Source organism: Macrobrachium nipponense, chromosome 2 (assembly GCF_015104395.2).
Source record: "Macrobrachium nipponense isolate FS-2020 chromosome 2, ASM1510439v2, whole genome shotgun sequence".
Classification (NCBI taxonomy): domain Eukaryota; kingdom Metazoa; phylum Arthropoda; class Malacostraca; order Decapoda; family Palaemonidae; genus Macrobrachium; species Macrobrachium nipponense.
This window is the reverse complement of record NC_087201.1, coordinates 57,320,032-57,341,453: the sequence shown is the minus strand read 5'-3', so window position 1 is coordinate 57,341,453 and position 21,422 is coordinate 57,320,032. Positions and strand designations below refer to the sequence as shown.

The following is a 21,422-nucleotide window of genomic DNA, read 5'->3' as shown; positions in this document are numbered from 1 at the left end:
GAAGATTAATCATGATTCTATGTGCCCTAACAAAAGTTTCATATTCAATTTTCTCGTGCGCATCTTCTGAGGTTAACTATTAAAACATTATTAATAGGTAGGAGATGCAACGAAAAAAACCCACTATGTAACTAATTTCTAAATAAACTTTGGGTTTTCCAAGAAAATGTGACATTTTCCCATGAATGTTTTACTTGAATTGTAATAGGCTAATGTTGCAAGTAAATATTTCTTATCCACAACTTGATAATTCTAAATGTCCGTTTACCCATGTCATAAGCTGAATTATTGACTCTAATTGTCTATGAGGTTCAGAAAAAAAATTAATTCATTTTGTTGTCATAGAAATTCTATTTGCTTATATTGTTCATTAATTTTAAAATGATTACAAGTCCTTAACTAATTGCATTACACACACGGATAAGAATATGTTATGTGGCCTGTCATGTGACCTATGAACCACATGTGAAGTTCATGAACTAAGCATTCCTTTCTCCAGTCAATCTGCTTTTGCAAGCAGAGACGACACACAGATGAAGCCTGTGTAAGCAGATTATTGAGGTTAAAAGGAACAAATGCTGATACGGCAATGATGACGTCGTCACTTGCAGGAGATTGCTCTCAGCCAGCTAAGAGTTACGTTACTTGCTGTAAGAGATACGACTTTAGTATTTTCAAATGATATTTTAGTGTTTTAATTCTCCACCCGCATGAGAAGAATGTCTGAAAAAAAAAAAACAACAGTACCAAAATTGAACAATATATTAGTTTCATGTTGGCATTATGTTAAATAAATATTCCTTATTCAAACTATATGAAAAAGGTTTCCATACAAATTCTATATATATTATTAGCCCTGTATAAGATTCATATAGGATTATTCCATAGATAACATTTTCACTTCTAGACTTCCTGACTTTAAAATCTCTTTTATTTTATTTTATTTATTTTATTTATATAGTTTATTTATTTATTTAATTTAATTTTTTTTTTTTTCATTGACTACGAATATAAATCACCGGGACAGACAATATGTCAGTAGGTTTTGATATGTGTTTGAACTTTTAGCTTATTTGTCATTACTAAAGCGTTAAGTTAGAGTTCAAATCTTTACGCATATATATTTGGATATTTAATGGTTACGTTTTGCTTATTGATATTATCGTGATTCCTTTTTTATTATAATTTGTAACCCTTCCGACTTCTTACGGAGTGTTTATTATATTGACTCCACTTGTATCCATATTTATTTTATTTTTTTATATTTATTTATTTATATATTTTTTTTATATATATTTGATAAATTAATGGTTGGCTTGAATATGTGGAAAAGTGTTCTAGCGGCGTACCGTATAAGGCTACTTGCGGCATCAATTCTATAGATACAAGATATAAATGATAAAGGTATTTAAAACCGCGAGAACCGCTATAATCCGGTCGGATCCAATATCACGAGTTGTAACACTTCCTATTTAATTATCCGTTATTCTACCAAACCGATTGACTCTGGGTGATAAAATATATTATTGGTTTTCTTAATGGAAAGGAATTCACACAACGTGTTAAGGAGATTATTATTGATTTACACCACCCGAGTCTGAGATTATTATGTGTTGAATTCCATATTTATTGATTTAGCACTCATAAATATTCGTAACGCACTCAATTGCGGTGTTTGTTTTTAGTGCTATTAATTCTTATATAACGTGTCAAGGAAACTATTAACACTAAGAAGTGTTTATTCCTCTGTCAGACTCGTAATTCTGTTAATAATTCTACGTATATTCTTTCAAGGATTGATTTGGCACAGGATAGGCTCCTAAACTGACAGGTGTCTTAGTGTATCCCTTGTTTTCAAGACACGTGTTACAATTAGTTATGTGCTTTTTCTATCTGTAAGCATTGTAGGCCAGTAAAATAGTGATTTGGCTTTCTGTGACATAGGAGGGAACCCTGGATGACGGAATGCAACCAGTTTATGACGATTGGTATGAAAGAGATTATTACTAATACCTGGTCGTTAGTCATCTGCTGTGTTCTTCGGGTTTACCTCGTCACAGACCTACATATAATATTACATTTGATTACATTATTCTGATACACATACTTTAAATATACTTTTGCTTTAGGGTTTCTGCTCGAAGTGTGTATTGTTTATGCTTAGCCGCTGACCCTGTTTCCGTTTCGAAGTGTTTATTGTTTGGTGTTTATTGCTGCTGACTCTGTTTCCGTTTCGAAGTGTTTATTGTTTGGGTTATGTCTGTTGACTCTTGCTTTGTTCAGTTTGTAACAGTTCTGCGCTCCAACCCAGATATTCAATGCTCGCGATCTCTTGGGTTAAGGAATTTTCTTGTTTAGATACGGTTTTAACAATAGGTACGGATGTTTTCTATATCTTTTAGTCTAATTAATGGTTCTTTGCGGTATGGTGCGGGATTGCGGGATATGCGTCAGCTATGATATTTGCTTTCCCAGGTAGATATCTTATCTTGGCTCCAAAGACCTGAATGATCATTTGTCACCGAGTTCCTTTTGGACTGTGATTAAAGCCTTTGAAAAAACTCGGTATTGGACTCATGTTCAGTAAAGACTTTATCAGGATAGCCATAGATTATGAACTTAAAATGTACTAGTGTTAAAGATACCTAGCCCTTCCTTGCTATACTGCATATTTACTTCAGAGGGCTTTAGTTACGTGAATAAAAGCGAATAGGAAGGAACTGTTTATCATATGACTGAAAGTAATACCCCTCTTACCCCTTGGTCTGAGGCGTCTGTTGCAATAAAAAAAAAAAAATTCCTTATTTAAATCAGGGATTTTTAAGTTAGGTAAGCTGCATTATTCCGCTTTTAAGATATCGAACGCCTGTTGATGCTTTTTAGACCATAATTAATCTACGCTCTTCTTCGTAAGATCTGTTAAAGGAGCTGCTATGATTGAAGAGTTACATATTTGCATACGATTGTAATACCCACTACAGCGCAAAAGTGCTGTATCCCCCTTTTACGTTAATAAGTACCGGAAAGTTATGAATAGCCGACACCTTACCATGGACTACTTTAAGACCTTGACCAGACACATAAAACCTAGATAAACATGTTCGGTTTTTAAAAACTCACATTTAGATATTTTACTCTGAGATTATTTGTCTTTGTCTCTGTAGCACTAGCTCTACTTTATGTGAATGTACTTCTAAGGTATTAGAAAAGATTACAAGATCATCCATATAGGCATGTAGGTTATCCCTAAAAGTCTCCAAACACTATATTGTAATTGGGGTTGGGGCGCAAAGTAAGCCGGAGGCATACGTAAAAATTGATAATGTCCCCTGAGTGTGCTGAAAAACGGTGTATGAGGTACAATCACTTAGGTAATGGTATCTGGTAAAAGCATTTAAGTAAGTCCAAGCTGGTGAAAAATTTATTCTAACCTAACAGAGATAAGATGTCGTCGGTATATCGCACTGGAAACTATCGGAAGTCGTTTCCTTGTTTAAGCGACAGAAATCTACGCAGATACGCCAAGTCCGATCTTTTATGGCATGACGTTTGAGGGAAAAATTATATGGGCTTATTTGATTTCCTAATGACTCCTATTACTAACATTTTTCAACTACGTCATTTATCTCTATTTTGAAATTTCATTGAAAGTCTACACGAAGGTACGTATATAGCTTAATGTTTGTCCTTAGACCGTATTTTGTGTTAAATTACATCCGTTTTTTTTTTCAGAGATCACTCGCCAGTGGAGAAACTTCCTGGTATTCAGGTAGAAAATTAAAAAAAAATCTGCTGAATCACCTCTGCTTGAATGACTTTACGGATATTACTTTAGATAGATTATCAGAGAGATTCATCCACGACTGGTTGGGCGTGATTAAAAATTAGCAACAATAAAAATGCGATATTTATAACTTCCGTATCCACGATATGTATACTTTTAGGGCTTTGTTCGCGGAAATCGTTATATTTCAGAGTGTCGGGAAGGATTAAAAATTTCATTTCCCAGCAAAGTCTTTTTACACGCACTAAGACATTCGAGGTTGCATGCTTCTCGAGATTTTGCGTGCAAATTGCGACTGCGGTTGTGGGAGAATTCTGTTGGGTCATTTGAACAATGTTACGATTTATGAGACAAATGTATAGTTCCTTTATATAAGTTATTATTTGATTAACTGTCTCATTTTTGTTCAAACGGATTTTTAATATGTTTGAAGGTTTTTATTTTAGGATTTTCCTTTGATAAACACGCCTTATTTTGCAGGATGTAAGATAATATTTTGTATACCCCTAGATGAATCTTACAATTACACTAGATACAGATCAATTTTTTTTATAACTATAGAGGTATCTGTAAGCGCTCGCTTATCCGGACTTCTCATTAGGGAAGTTCGAACAACAGACGGTGAGTCCGTAAATACAAGATATTGCGTGTGCTAAAGAAATAAACAAGATATTCTAATTTTTACGGCGCGTTACAGTTGGGCTTAATCCACCAAGTATTTATTATAACTTAATGTATTAAATTAAAACGAAAAAACCTGCTCTGATTACTTATACGGTCGTGTGTTTCATAGGAAAAATCCTTTTTAATTCAAAAAGATATTGGTATGAACCAACATCGCTTTTCCCCACTCTGCTAGAGTCGCTTATTGTGTGGAATTTGCTATGTTTTGAACACTTCGGCAGTTTTTGACTAACCTTGACCGCTTGACTAGGTGACACAGTAACCGAGTTTGCTCGTTTGATTCTGAAAGGCTACTGTTTCTATTTCTTTTTGTAATAATTAGGATCCTTCTCTTTATTACCATCGGCAACGTATTGTGTGTTTTTAGCATTATGTTGCTGGTTACGTATAAAGCAATGAATGACGAACTATTAGGAACTGAGCGATTACTAATAAGACAAGTTATCTCTACTGTATTCAATATTAACTGTTTGTACTTCATTCTTTGCTAAAATTTGAAATAGTGAGGGATCCTGGTCAGCGCATTTAGCCTGATGAAAGTTTTTTACAGACATGTTATTCCTTGCAATCCAGCCATATTTTTAAAGTTGAGTTGAGTCATTGAGGTTCGATATTTTATATAACTCAAAAACCTCAAGGCTAAAACTGCGATCGGGACTTTGCAAAGGAGCATTTATTGTCATGACCCGAAATAGTGTTACCTCTAATTTATATAGATTTGTACGGGTGTTCCACTTGTTTTTTGTGTGTTTTCTAATCACTACGGTGCTTAACGACCCTACCCATGCATCTGTATAAATACAGACGTCCACTGCGTAAACGCATATTCACTGTTTAATATGATTTGTTACGTAAGGGATTAATAATCACCAAAATGATAAAGTTACATAGTATATGATTATGATATTTCAGTAGAACTTCTGGAAACAGACACTCAAAGATAAAAACTCGCAGTAGCGAAATCTCAATGATGTAGATAATTTCTGTAAAAAAAAGTAAGATTAAGAATGTCTCGTAACTTCAGCCACAGGAATAACGAAATTCGACCTGCAAAGGAAACACTCAAAGTTACTCCAAATGAATAAAAAATTGTACTTAGCTTGCTTTTGTGGGAAGTCACGGTGTTCCGATAACGACACACGGCCTTGGTCCTCCTCTATTTAGCGGACGACCTGGTTTGGCTTCAGTTTCCCCCGTGCGCGTTGTTTCGATGATTCGAGCCCTTGAAAATCCGATGCTGCAGACGCGTTCGGTTTGTTTCTTGCAGTGCCGGAAACGCTCACTAACGATGTTTTCTTGAATGATTCTATTGAGAGACGAAGCTTCCGTTGCCGTAGGAAAAGGACACGTCGGTTTTGTTTCTTGAAGTTATTCACTAACGATGATACTAAGTTGCTTGACGAATCTTGTTGTTTCTGAAGTCGCTCACTAATGATGATACTAGGTTGCTTGAAGAATCTGCTGCTTTCGTCGTCGTTGACTTCATGATTTATTATTCTGTTTTTTCTTTTTTTTTCGTAGGACGTTGTAGAGTTCTTCTGGTCCGCTGGCCACCAAATATTAGGGCTTGTGCCTTGTATGATTAGGCGCCCTATGAGGTAATGTTAGACTAGCGATAATCTATACGCTAAGTCGGTTGGTATTGCACTTCCATCTTCAATGGAGTGTCTGGGGTTTTGTAGATCACTTACGAAGTCGGTATTATCTTTACGACGATGTGTTAAACTCATGGTTCGGTGAGGTTCTTGTAGAAAAACACAAGGTATTAAAAAATAGTATATTCTTCTGAAGTTTTACATGATGAAGATCAGGTATGATAGTACAAGTCTTCTATGACGATAGCTTGATCGCTTCTGCCAATATATAGAGATATATACATATATATAATATATATCTATAATATATATATATATATATTATATATATTATATAATATATTTATATAATATATATCCTATTCAATATATAGTATTCAGATATATTATATACTATATAGTATATATTATATATAATAGATATTATATATAATATATTATATATATATATATATTATATATATATATCTATTATATATATCGATATTAGTATATATCTATATATATATATATCTTAGAATAATATATCTATATATATATAATATATATATATATTATATCTATATATATATCTATTATATATATATATCTAATATATATCTATATAGATATATATATATATATATATCTCGTATATATAGATAAATATAATTATGATATATATCGGATATATATAGATATAATATTATTACGAATAATTATATAAAAATATAAATATCGATATATATTATATAAATATAGATATATATATTATATATTAATTAATAAATATATATATATTATATTATATATAATATATCTATATTAGATCATATTAATATATAGATATATATTACGATTTATATTATTAGATATCGATATATAAGACTAATATATCGATATAATATAGATATTAATATATAGAATATTATATATATAAAATAATAGATATTATATTATAAGATATATATTATATATATATAATATATTTATATAAATATAATATATATATATATATAGATCTATTATTATATATATCTTATAATACATTATATATTTATTATATATAAAAATTATAGATATATAATATATATTATATTCTATATAATATATATAGAAATATATAAATATATATAATATATATTATATATATATATATTATATTATAGCTATATAATATATATTATATAGATATAATACATATATATATTATATATATCATATATATATAAATATAATATAATAATATCTATATAATCTATATATACTATATAAAATTTTTCTTATCTTTATAATATAATAATATTATATATTATATTATATATATATAAATATTATATATAACTTATATAGATATAATAAATATATAATATCATTATATCTATAACATTATTATAATATCTATATCTAATATCTTATCTATATAATATATAATATAGAATATAAATATATAATATTATATTACAATTATATATATATATATATATATATATACCTATCCTAATATATTTATATATATCTATATCTATATTATATATAATAAAATTAGATATATATACTTATCTATATATCATATATATATCTATAATCTATAAATCTATAATATATCTATTATATCTATAATATCTTATATATATCTATATAATATCATTCTATATAATCTTATATAGTATATATCTATAATTATATATATATATATATTATACAATATATATATATATATTAAAATATCTATATATATCTATATATATAAATATAATATTTATATTATATCTATAATATCGTATATTTCTATATCTATATATATAATTCTATTATATATAATATATATATCTATATATATATATAATATATATCTATTATATAATATATATATCTATTATAATATTATATATGTATCCTATATATATCTATATATCATATCATTAATATAAATATATATATATCTATATAATTATATATATATATATATTTATATTTATATCTAAAATATAATATATATATATCTATATATATTAATATCTAATCTATATTAGAATATATATATTATATATATATAATATATTAATATATATATCTATATATATATATATATATATATATTATAAGATATCTATATCTATATTCTTCTCACTATATATCTCTATATTATAATATCTATTATATTTAATAGTATTATTATGATATATATGTCGAAACTAATTATAATTAATTATATATATATTAATATATATATATATATAATAATCTAATATATAATATATATAATTATCTATATATATATCTATATAGTATATTAATATATATACATATATTATATTATAATATATTATAAATATATACTAATATCTTATATATATAGATCGATATATATATATAATATAATATATATAATCTATATAATATCATATATTATATATTGATAGATATAAATATTATATATATAATATATATAATCTTATATATATATATATATATAATCTATATATATTATATATATATAAATATATATATCTTATATATATTAATATAATCTATATATCTATAATATTATATCAATAATATAATCTATATATATTATAATCTAATATATATAAATTAATATATATATATATAATATATATCTATCTTATATCTATATATATAATATAATCTAAATAATTTTATATATATATATATAATTAATTATTATTATATATATATATATATATATTATCGATATATATAATAGATATATCTTATAGATATAAATATATGTATAATATATATAATATATATATATAGATAATCTATATATAATAGATAATAGATAACTACTATTATATTATATTAGATAAATATTAATAATATTATAATATATAATATATATATAATAGATATATATATTATATAGATAATTATATAATATATATATATAATATATATATCATATATATTATATATATAATATACATATATAGATATATATATACGATATAGATATATATAGGATTAGATTATAGATATATTATATATATAGATATAATTATATAGAATAATATATAGATACTAGATATTATATATAAATATATATATATATATATATAAGATAATAGATATATTTAAATATTAGAATATAGATTATATAGATAGATTATAGATATAAATATAGATAATATATTATATATTAATATATAGTATATATGATATATTATAGAATATTATATAAGATATAACATATATATTTATTAATATATATACTGATATATATAACTATATAGATATAGATAATATAGATTATATATATAAGATTATATTAATATATATATATATATATATTAGATATATATTATTAAGATTATTAGAGAGTAATAGATATACATATAGATATATAGTATATATAGATTATATAGTAATTATCTAGATATATATAGATAGAGATATATATCATATAATATAATTATATATAATATAGATAGAGAAAAATAATTTTATTATAAGATATATATATAGCTATAGAGATCTATAGATTATATAGATATAATATATATATATATATAGATTATATAGATATATATATAGATATATATATCTAGATAGATATATATATATATATAGATATACCGTATATAGATCTTATATATAATATATATATATGATATATCTACGATAGATATTATATATAAGTATATATATATATAGATATATATATATATATATATATATATATATAATATATATATATATAGATATTATATATATAGATTATATATATATATAGATATATATATATATAGATATATATATAGACCTATATATATAGACAATAGATATAGATATAATAATAATACTATATATATAGATATCTATATAGATTATATAGAGTATATATATAATATATAGATATATATATGATATAGAGATATATATAGATAGATATATATAACATATAGATAGATATATATATATAACATAATAATTATATGATACTATATAATATTACATACATAATTATATGTTTATACTACCAATATATCAATCCTACCTTTGAGTCTATTTCATATCCATCCTTTTTTTTGTCCATCTTGATAATTTTTCCTTCAATTCCCACAAATACATACAGCAGGTCACGTACCAGATCTTTCTCGCTCACTTCAACTAGGCCTAGAAGAAAAGTACTGATACTGTAAGTATATGCATAACCTAAATACACAACATATCAAGAAAGTAATAACTGTGACCTTAATGCACACTTCATCCCACACTAGCTTGCAATTCCTTGTACTACAAGCTTAGAACACAGGTACTTTAGGTCTCTTTAGATAATTTCATGCAAATTGCTAAAATAATTTTTCAAGCTTTACTCCTCTGACAATGAATGAATAATTAGAACCATACTTTTTCCAACATGCCAGGTAAAAGTCCAAAACCTCAAAGAATTGGGTATGTACAGGAAAAGGAATTGATACCAATCAACTTGAAAACTAAGAGAGTCATGTACACTAAGTTAAAAACTCCACTTTCTTGAAAAGGAGAGGTTTATGAGAAGGCACCTTCTACCGTGTCCCCTATATATACAACATAGCACACTCAGCAGTGCTGAAGGTTCTTTGTTCCATCTCCTTGTCCCCATGCAATATTGATTTTTGTCTTTTCTTTTCACCTACTCCTTTTCATCTCTTACCTAGCAATTCAATTTCACACTTCTATTGCTGTAATATTCACTTTTCATTTACAAAGTAATATTCACTTTTCATTTACAAAGAAATAATGTTTTACAAACTTTAAATCTTTTCAGTCAAAACCATTACTAAAATGTTCAAAAGCAGCAGCCCATTGAAAAAAATTTGCCACTCTTTAACAGTGCATACACAGGTATGTGCCCAGATAACAGTCTTTTGACAAGTGTATTCTTTCCTGTTTTCTAAACCACTAATTGCAAGAAATAGTGGGTTGGAATGAGGTCATTCTCATTACAAGTAAAGGGTTTGTACAAAGAAATTGTTTTTAAAAGTTACTTTCTTTTTTAACAACAAACCAAATATTTATAATTGGCTTGCACTGAAGTTTCTGGAGAAAAGATTCAAGCGAAGTTACTCAGCACTAAATAAAGAAGCCCTTTCCATTAACTAGACACTGGAGAAGTCAGATTTACCTAGAGGCATGCACACAGTTTGCCAATAGGCCCACAGCTTTGGGAGTCTTGCAGGGTGAACCAGATATGGATTGGTATCCAGGTCACGGGGACGCAGCAGTCTTTAAAAGCTAGTCTGCACCTGTCTCTAAGGACAAATATGACCCATGACTCCAACCCCTGTTGCTACCAAATCATCAAATGGCAACTGGCAAGATTGGGGGCAGCCTACCTCAGCATCCCCTTCAAGCTATGGTTGTAAGAGGGTCAAAAGGGATGCCTCCTGGCCCTTTTGTGTATTAGAAATGCAGGCTTACTATTGTGGTTTCATGATAGTCTTAGGCCTTTCTGGCTGAACCTTTGACAAAGATGTTCTAGGTTTCTAAAATCATGAAACATAAAGTTACTGCCTCTTCCAGACTTAACATATCTAAGTAAGTTTTAATTGCCCCAAAAGGGCAGAGAAGTGTTTCTTCTTCTTCTCCACCAAAGACAGTAAATTGGAATTCTTAGTTCACAGAAAAACTTTACCTCAACATCATTCTTAGCTCTAAGGGAAAAAAGATAAAAGAGAATTCCCTTTACAACAGCTTTGAGAAGAGTACTACTTGCAATATGTAAATTTACTCTTTTTAACTGCTGATAGCGCTAAAAAAAAAGTAAATCATCCAATTGGACTCATTCCAGAGACTCAAAAGAATCTGTAGATATAATTCAGACCTGCATCTAAATTCCAGAGAGAGACTGTACCGAGCCTTTGGGACGTCAACCTCAACTAATCGTCACCCAGATCTAATAGCATGACTCAATTCTGAAGAAAGCATGACACGATACCTTGAAGGTAGACAGCGAAAAACTCTTCCTATATCTAAGAAAGCAGAGAAACTTAATTTCTACAAGGTTACAGGTGGTGAAAATTCCTCTAGAACAACACCCTGACCTGAACAATATACAAACCACTGCTTCTGACTCAAAGCCACAGTTGTTTTCCACTTAAGGATAGAACCAATAATACCTTTCAAAATCCACTCATTGGTAGGATTTAATAGAGCGTATCCAAGCAGTTAAGTGTGAGATGCGTTAGTTAATGGAAGTACATGGAATTCTGTAGTTTGAGTTGACATCCTTTAAACAGAAGAATAAGAGAGAAATTGATCACAAGAGTTCGAAAGTCAGAAAATCATTTGCTCTGAGGCTACTAGGCCTCTACAGGAGTCATTAAGCAATTCTCGAACTTGAAATTTGCTCAATACTTCCTTAGAGTAGATAGAAGGGGTAAGGACTGTATCTGCATGCTATTAAGTCCACATTTAAGCACTCCCCTCATCCCTAAGCAACTGTTGACCTTGCGGATGTAATGGCCACTCTGCAGATAGTTTTGATCTTTCTGAATCCTAATTCACCAAAACATGTCCTTCTGCAAAATTAAGCTATCACACTCGTGGTTTCAAGAGCCGTAGGAAAAAGTAAACAAAACTGATCTGCTGATATCATCATGGCGCCCAGAAATTGTCGGACTGTTGCAAGATGTGCTGCAGTGGTGTATTTCTCGGAAACTTACTTGAATGCAAGAGTAACAAAAAACGTTTGTGGGTTCGAGAGTGGCTCAGGAGAAGAGAAGCAAAAGGTCTGAGAGTACGTCCTATCAGCAGCAGCCATCTTCTTTGTTTAAGCTACACTGTGGCTCGCTGTTCGTGCTGGCTGCTTCCCGTTCTGTCGGGAAGCTAAACTCTCGAGTTAAATGCTCCCAGTTTTTCATTTTCGCCAGCAACGGCTCGAAGCTGGAGAAAAAAAAGGCCTAGTGTGAGGCCACCATTAACTACCAAACCAATAAAGATAGTCCCCGGTTATCGGCGGGGGTTCCGTTCTCGGCAGGGTGCTGACAAGGGAAAACTGCCATTAACAGAAACTTGGTGATTTATGATGCTTATGGCACCGATAACTGGTACTGGTTAATGGTGGCTCTGTTAGGCAATTTAATGGCGCTAGACAAGTGTAATGGAATTGCACACAAAATGGAAATGAACCACCCCATTCCTTTATAAAAAGTATCGCTATCCTCTGTATAATAGGTCAATGAGGAAAAAAACTCAAAATTAACTAATCCACTCAGGATGTGTGCAAATATACTCATTCATTATATTTCATATAAACAAACATCTCATCAGTTCCATGGGTCGATGCAACCACGCGAACTCCCATGAGAATCTAGATCAAACCTTGGATCTATTGTTCTTTCTCATGACCCCAAAAGTCATGTATGTATGTTAGTTTGTACACTTACTTCTTCCTACGATCAAATTGAGAACTCTGTTACATTATACTCCTTTCTCTCATCTACTCAAGAATCCTTCAGAAGAGCTCCTATCTCTAAGATGTACCTCGACTTGTAAATAGTTAAGAGAATATATATCTGTTTTATACTTCGATGTGTTTAAACTACACCTTCAAGCAAACCAACCATGAACGGAAGTGAGAAGTCAACTCGAGTCCTCTACCAGCCCGGAGAGAGAGAGAGAGAGAGAGAGAGAGAGAGAGAGAGAGAGAGAGAGAGAGAGAGGCTGAATATGCACCTTGCATCCCAACTCCTATTCACGACTGTGAATCCTAAATATCTCTGTGGCAGACTGCTTTCCTGTATATTGTAGAAAGCTGGTCCAGGCCACTACACAAAGACCATAAAAACCGGATTGCCATGAACCAATTCCACCATAACCGGTGACTGCCTGTTTCATGTTGTTCATTTCAGTTAAAAAGTAATCTTTCTAGTATGACAGTTTCTGACCAAGGATAAACCTGTTAGGCATCTTCAATGGTCTTTCCGCTGCCCTGATGTCTGGTAAACTTTACCAAGTGTAGTACTGACCATTCTGTGGTGTGTGTCAGTGTAACAGCACTTGTCAAAATTTTTTTGCTTCTTGTTACAAGACAGGGAAAAACAAAACCTGGAAGAAGGTTTGGAAGAAAAAAAAAAAAAGGTCAACTCTTAGTTTCAGCATTCCTCCAACAGAATCTGGCCCAATGATGGTCCTGGATTACTTTCAAGTTCAATAAATGTTTGCTGCATGTTGTAATCTAAGAAGCTTCCTTAAGGGCTAAAATTCTTCAAGAAGCAAGTACCTATTCATCTTCTGACAGACACTTGCAAATTGCAAGTATCATCCCTACATCACTAAATAAGATTGAGGAGTTAGGGAAGTCAACTGAAAATCATAATGCACAGAGACCGAGCCAGGTAAAGCAACAGATCCTTGGCTTTTGGAATACTAGCGACAGAGTTGGTCAACTTGATCCAGTTGACTCAGTAGAGAAGAATTCTTGCCCATAAAAGTTCACACTACCTACCTATAGACAACACATTCCGTGTACGTATACTTATAGAGGCGCTGTACACGAGCCGAAACAAAGTCCCTTGAACAGCAATACCTTGTCTATAAATACACCTTGAAGGAACTTACATAACCGAGGATGCACTGGTATGAGAAAAATTAAGCTGATGCAGATGAGGCAATTATACCGAGCAAACATTCAATAAGTCAGCGTAATTATACTGAGGAAAAGTTCAATAATAGATAAAATCTTCACAACAATCTAAACTGAGACTCCTTTTAGTATGTCCAAAGCACTTGTCAGTCTCAAGTTCGTCTCTTCACATGAGAGAAAGAAAACTGAATCTTCAACTAAAGATGGTTTAAGTGCTGATTAAGTGTCTTATCACAAGAGGTGATGCTTTGAGACTTCATACAAAACCAGAAGACAACCCACGGCAGACTTAAAGGGAGATTTGTATGCCAGAGTACATAAAAACTTACGAAACACGCTCTAATTAAAGGAAAATGTTTAGGTTCTCTTTCTCCAAATTCAGGTTTTCTCCTATTTAAAATGGGATTAAGTTAAAAAAAAAACCATCATTTGCGGGAAAAATCATCTCTAGAATATAGCCTAGTCCATACTAGGGTGATCATTAGCATCTTTACATATAGGGTAGCCTCGCCTACACTACACAGTATACTTTATACATATACGCTTGAGGACCAAGGCTAAAGCCACCCTATAGCCTTTAACTGCTGAAACGGAAAGGAGCTTCTCTTGACGAAAGTAGACTAGAAAGTCTTCAACCTGCTGAATAGTGGGTCTGATCGGAGAGATACCCCGTCTACAACACCAACCACAGAAGACAGCCCACTTCACCGGGTAAACAGCCGCAGAGGACTTCCTCAGGTATCCAGCCATCTCTGTTGCTGCTTGGCGTGAAAAGCCTTTCGCTCGCAAGAGATGGTTGATAACTTCCAAGCGTGAAGACACAGGGACTCCACTGCTTGATGGTACCATTCTACGTGTGGTTGAGACAGCAGGTTGTGCCACGGGGAGAACTCCCTCAGTGCTTCAGCTAGGAGAGTCGGAAGGTCAGGATACCAAACGGCTTGCGGCCATTTGGGTGCCACCAGAATCATTCTTAGATTCTGCGTAATCCGCACCCTGTTGAGCATGGCGCAGATCAGACAGAATGGGGAAAGGCGTACTCTTCCAGGTTGTCCCAGGGATGTTGGAATGCGTCTTCTGCTCCTGCCCACGGGTCCGGTACAACCGAGCAGATCTCCATCTTCCTGTTGTACCGGGTGGCGAACAAGTCTATGATTGCACGCCCCCATAGGCTGAAGAGCCTTTCAGCTACGTACTGGTGTAAGGACCACTCGGTTCCTACCACCTGATTCTGGTGGCTGAGCTTGTCTGCCACTACATTCCTCTTGCCCGGAGTGTACCTGGCTGACAGCTCCACTGCGTGAGCCAAGGCCCACTCGTCCACCTGCATTGTCAACCTGTGGAGCTCGAGGGAGACAAGTCCCCCTTTCAAGTTGACATATGAATCTACCGTGGTGTTGTCGCTCATCAACAACACAGTGTCCCATCATTCGTTCCCAAAACTCTTGGAGAGCCAGGAAGGCTGCCTTGAGTTCGAGAACATTGATGTGAAGGTGCTAGTCGCAATCGTTCCACACACCTGCAGTCAGCAACTCCTCCAGGTGTACGCCCCACTCCCTGTTCGATGCATCCAAGAATAGGAGCATGTCCGGAGGGGGAGTGGTGAGATCCAATCCTACCGTGAAGTTCCTGTCGTCCAATCACCAATCCAGGTCCTGCCTAACCTCCCATGAGAGAGGAACAAGGAGGGACTGAGGATCTCGTGACTGGGACCAAAAGTCCCTGAGTCTCCACTGAAGAGACTGCAGGTGCAGCCATCCGTGAGGGACCAGCTTTTCCAAGGACAACAAGTGACTGATCATGACTTGTCAAAGCCGGGCAGTTTGCTCCTGTCTTGACAGGAGCCGCCACACAACCTCTCTGAACTTGTTGATACGAGAGTCCGAGGGGAAGACTCATGCTGCTACCTTGTCTATCAGCATGCCCAGATACAACGTCCTCTGCTTGGTTTCGAGATCTGACTTCTCCAGGTTTATCAGGATCCTGAGATTCCAACAAAACTCGAGGAGTTGATCCGTGAAGCAACTGCAAGCGAGATCTTGCCAGGACAAGCCAATCGTCGAGATACCTCAAGAGACGTATCCTGTTCGAATGTGCCCAAACTGAAACCAAGGTGAACACTCTCGTGAACACCTGGGGAGCGGTCGACAGTCTGAAGCATAGAGCCTTGAACTGGTAGATCGTCTCCCCCAGGACGAAGCGGAGGTACTTGCGGGAAGACCTGTGGATGGGTATTTAAAAATACGCATCCTTCAGGTCCACCATAAGCATGAAGTTGTTCTCCCTGATGGAAGCCAACACTAAACGCACTGTTTTCATCTTGAACCGAGTCTGGCGAACGAATCGGTTCAGGGGAGATGTCTACAACTGGTCTCCATCCCCCCGAAGCCTTCTCTACGAGAAAGATTCGGCTGTAAAACCCCAGAGACCTGTCCAACGCGACTTCTATAGCGCTCTTCTCCAACACTGCTTGCACTTCCTGCAAGCAATGCCTGGTGTCCCTCGGATCCCACTACAAAGGATCGAAGCAGAACCAGATGGTTGGCGAGGGGTGGTGGAGACTCTAAGGGGAGTAGATCACCCTCCTGAAGGACATCCACTACCCAGGTCTCGGCTCCATATAGCTGCCAAGTTGCCTAATGGCTCAATACCCAATCCCCCCACCAGTGGCAGCAGCTGGAGGGGAATGCCAGGCCTAGTGTTTCCATTTGGTTTTCTTCTTCCCTTTCCTTCCTTGTCCTGACTGGAAATCAGTCTGAAAAGGACAGGAAGTCTCGGACTTGGGGGAGGAAGAAGAAGGCTGGACAACAACGACAACGACCTTTTCCTTCTTAGGTCGAGCAACCCTCGGAGGAGAATAAGAGCCTGACGAAGACTAAGAGGATGACAACGACACCTTCCTAGCTCTCTTCCTCCTTGACTTCTTCTCAACACCTGCAGAAACGAGACGAGGGTGTTCCAGGGAACATCGGAGACAGCAGGCTCATATATCCAGCCGGGTTCAGGAACAGGAACAGCAGCTGGTCCTGGAACTACAGCAGGGCCGGTATGCACGGAGGGGGCAAGGAAGCGGTCTGGAGTAAACTCTGCAGTAGCAGGTCTCATCCTCAGCAAGGCCGGCATTATCCTCACGTCTGACAACATCAAGGAAGGCAGGAACCCAGGGGACGGCATTGGGAAGGCAAAGGAAGGCAGCTGATGCCCGCTGCCCGCGGAAGAGCCGTTCGTAGGGTGGTGAGACCAGACAAGGTGCAGAGAAGCCAAGTAGCCAGGCTGGGTCACGGCAGAGGTGGTAGGGGTAGAGACCGAGTGGGCAGCAGCACTGGTCAGGGTACGGTTAAGGTGCGCAATCAGCGCTGGCACTGAAAGGGACCCCGCAAGGCCCAGGGAAGCCCAAGCTTGGTCTAACCTGTGCACGAAACCTGCAGGGGGAATAGTCGGGTTAATTGGAGAGGTCCATCCTTGATCCGAAGGAAGACCTTCAGGGCAAGGAGAGATCCCAGAAAGGGCATTGCTCAGGGCTGCCGCTAAAGCTCCTTCCTCCCCTTTCCCCCTCGACTCGTCGGAAAGGTAAGAGGAGAGAGAAGCTTCCCCCAGAGGGTTGGCAGCGAATGTAAGGCGATTATGGGGGACAAGAACGAGGCCAAAGGGTCCAGTACAGGAGTGGAAGGTGGCGAAATGCTCCCCGCCATGGCTTTTGGTCTCCTGACGTAACGCCTCCTGCCCGCAAACTTCTCCCACTGAGCGGCAGACAACGAACGACACTCAGCACGTTATTACACCATCGCAATCGACTCCTCGTCACGAAGCACAAACCATATGAGGATCTACTTCGACCAAGGAGCGAATTCTGTAAAACTTCTTGCTGTCTACCCCCAGGCAACGCCTGAAAGAAGTTGGCGGCAACAAGGGCTGCAGATCGAGGGATTGCTGAGAATCCATTGAAATCTCAAGCAAACCACCAACAACAACAAACAAAAGAACAAAAAACAGGAAATATCTCACTGGGAAAAAAGTGAAGTCCAGCAGAAAGTCGGGCAGAGAGCGCAGAAGAGCGTGCTCACACAACAACGGCCGAAAGCAAAGTGTTCACTCGCAACCGCTCATGGCATAGCCAACAACTGGACGGTAGTTAACTACCGCACTGCCTTGTTTCAAAGTTCAGCGGCCACATCCAGGCTTCACCTTAAGTATTTCCTATCGTAAAGGACCGACGGTTTGTATACCGTGTTGGAACAAATAAAATTGTTTACCAATATATGTTTACTCTTTTGTGTTGCAAAATATCCAACAAAGAGGATAAGAAAAATTAATGCAAATAAATTTCAGTCTCTGATGTTGTAGGCTTTACTGCTTTAATCCTTTTTACTTTATTTTTTCAAGCAATTACTATGAGCAATATTCATATGCTATCAAGTCCAGCATAAGCCAGAAATTCAGTGTGTTTACAACCCTTAAAGAAAATATTTACTTCGATATTATGCAATCTTCTCCTCAACCACAAAATTCAGATATTTTGATGAATTAATCCACTAAAATTACATCTTATTACCTTCTATTTTGGCAGGATGTTTACGAGGGGTTTGCTTTAAAGGTAACTTATCTGCTGGCATCCTAATAGGAAATTTATTAAGCTGCTGAAGCTCTGCAAATGGTGAATTTGGCTGGGCACTGGCTGCAGCTAAAGAGCAATAGAAACAATTATGAAGTCTTAAGCACTGACCAAATATTTACAAAACATACATAAAATGCATTACATACAGGTTTAATAACTAGATTCTGTTTTATCAAATTACTAAGCTCATAAACCATAAAACTAATGTTCATTTGAAATAATAAATTATATGACAAAATAAAGAATTGGCTAAAGATGTTAAACACAAGATTGCCACATACTTCTATATCTTTCTGCCAGATGCCAGACACGACTGCTGCCTCCATCCATCCTTTCAGAAGTAGCTTGACTATGGTTTTCTGGGATTGTGGATGCCTTAAGAGGTTTGTCCACAAACAGGTTTGGCAACGGAAAACTTTCATCTTCGAGGTGGCCATTAGTCATTCCAGCATTACCCTATTTAATGAGATGTAGTTGCCTGAACAATACTGTTGTCTATAAAACAAATATGACATTTTTATGATAAATTTCTTATATATATATATACTGTACTTACCAAGTAATTATATAGCTATAAGGTTTTCAACCACAGCAGCCTAATATTTCAAAATTTGCGGTAGTGCTTCTATTTTTTTGTATAGCAGGTGCCAGGCCCTGCCCACTTTTGGGAACTGACAGGAACAACTTAGCAGAGCTTCAATTAGTTTGTGCCCTACTGTACATACGAGGGGAGGAGGGCGGACTCCAATTATGTAATTGCTTGGCAAGTATAAAACTTTTGTTATTAAAAATGTCGTTTTTATATACCCAACTTACCCAGTAATTACTTAGCTGATTCCACATTGAAAGGAGGCGGGATACATGGACATATTCTATGCCAAAACATTCAAAAAGGTAATGACTTTGAAATAGGAAAATTGCTACCATTGACACAGTGCTTGTTGTTTCCTTACCTAATAATAGAGCTGCGAAAGGTGGGTACTGCCTCTGGTCGGCGCTCACCTTGCCCTGTAGTGGGCATGGTGGTATAGCCAAGGGTTGCCACTACTTCAGTGGGAACTTTGCAACAAAGAAAGTTCTCTGATGGCTGGCAAAGTTTAAAAAAGGATGCCCTTACCCTGGGCATAAATCAGAATAGAACCAAACAATGCTGTCACCTCACTGCAATAAAAACACAAGCAAACCCCTAAAAACCGAAGGATATTCCAGGTACAACGTACCCTTAGGCTCCCCTTTTGACTCAAAGCCCTGCGTTAAGGTGAGGGGATAGTAAGAGGAAAAGAGAGCCCCTTAGGCCTCACCTCCCAATGCCATGCCAGCCGTGGATAAAGGTCCTAAGATGCTACAATTTTAAAACACAGTTTCCATGTCCTTGAGGTAGCGTGAAGGGAAGACTGACTTGCATTTCTAATGAGTCAATTGCAAAATAGCTGAGAGACATATATTATGTCTAAACGCAAGAGAGGTAGCAACGACCCAAACCTCGTGAGCCTAAACCTTAAAGGCAGGCAAGACGTCCTCTAGAATCTGAGAGTGTCCTTCAGAGATAAAGTCTCTCAGAAAAAAGGAAAGGGTAGTGAATAAACGGGTAAACGGGGCCAAAGTTTGGAAGGGTCCTCATTCTTGGCAAGGAACCCAAGAGAGAAGGAGCAGACTGCGTCCCCTTGTGAAAAACTAACTTCCTTGTCAACAGCTTGCAACATAATACAGTTGACCCTCGTTAAACTGGACCCCATTAATCCGGATATCAGATAAGACAGACACAAAGACGGTCAGCTATTTTAAATAGATAAATGTTCATCGATGAAATAAATAAACTTTTCATTTATATTTTTAATTTACATATACAGTTGTATTTATACTGTACGTACACTCAACTAAAATGCTTTTACCTTGTAATTCATTTAACTTATGCACAGTATGCACAGTCATTATGACATTCTGTCTGGAAGGGTTGGAAGTACTGCTGCCAATCACCGAGCATTTACAGTTTTACCTATCTGCTGCCTGACAGGTAGCTACAGTATGATGCTTTATGCTTTTAGGAAAGAAAGACATGACAAAGGTAAACTTTACTAAGACAAAAGTGAATTATTGAACAACACTTGTGTTTACATGGCAAATGACACAAGAAAGAGAGAAAGTGCCAGTTCCCTCTATGCAGCTTTA

The 21,422-nt window shown here is 34.8% G+C and overlaps 1 protein-coding gene across 1 annotated transcript in view; it reads right to left on the bottom strand.

Moving 5' to 3' along the window:
• The window catches only part of LOC135220603 (gamma-tubulin complex component 3 homolog), a 269,457-nt gene that overhangs the window by 112,663 nt on the left and 135,372 nt on the right, over window positions 1–21,422 (bottom strand). The window contains exons 4-6 of the mRNA XM_064257896.1: window positions 19,535–19,709; window positions 19,191–19,319; window positions 10,067–10,185 (exon numbers count right to left, since the gene is read on the bottom strand). Coding sequence (XP_064113966.1) covers window positions 10,067–10,185; window positions 19,191–19,319; window positions 19,535–19,709 — 423 coding nt within the window. The remainder of the gene's footprint in view (window positions 1–10,066; window positions 10,186–19,190; window positions 19,320–19,534; window positions 19,710–21,422) is intronic.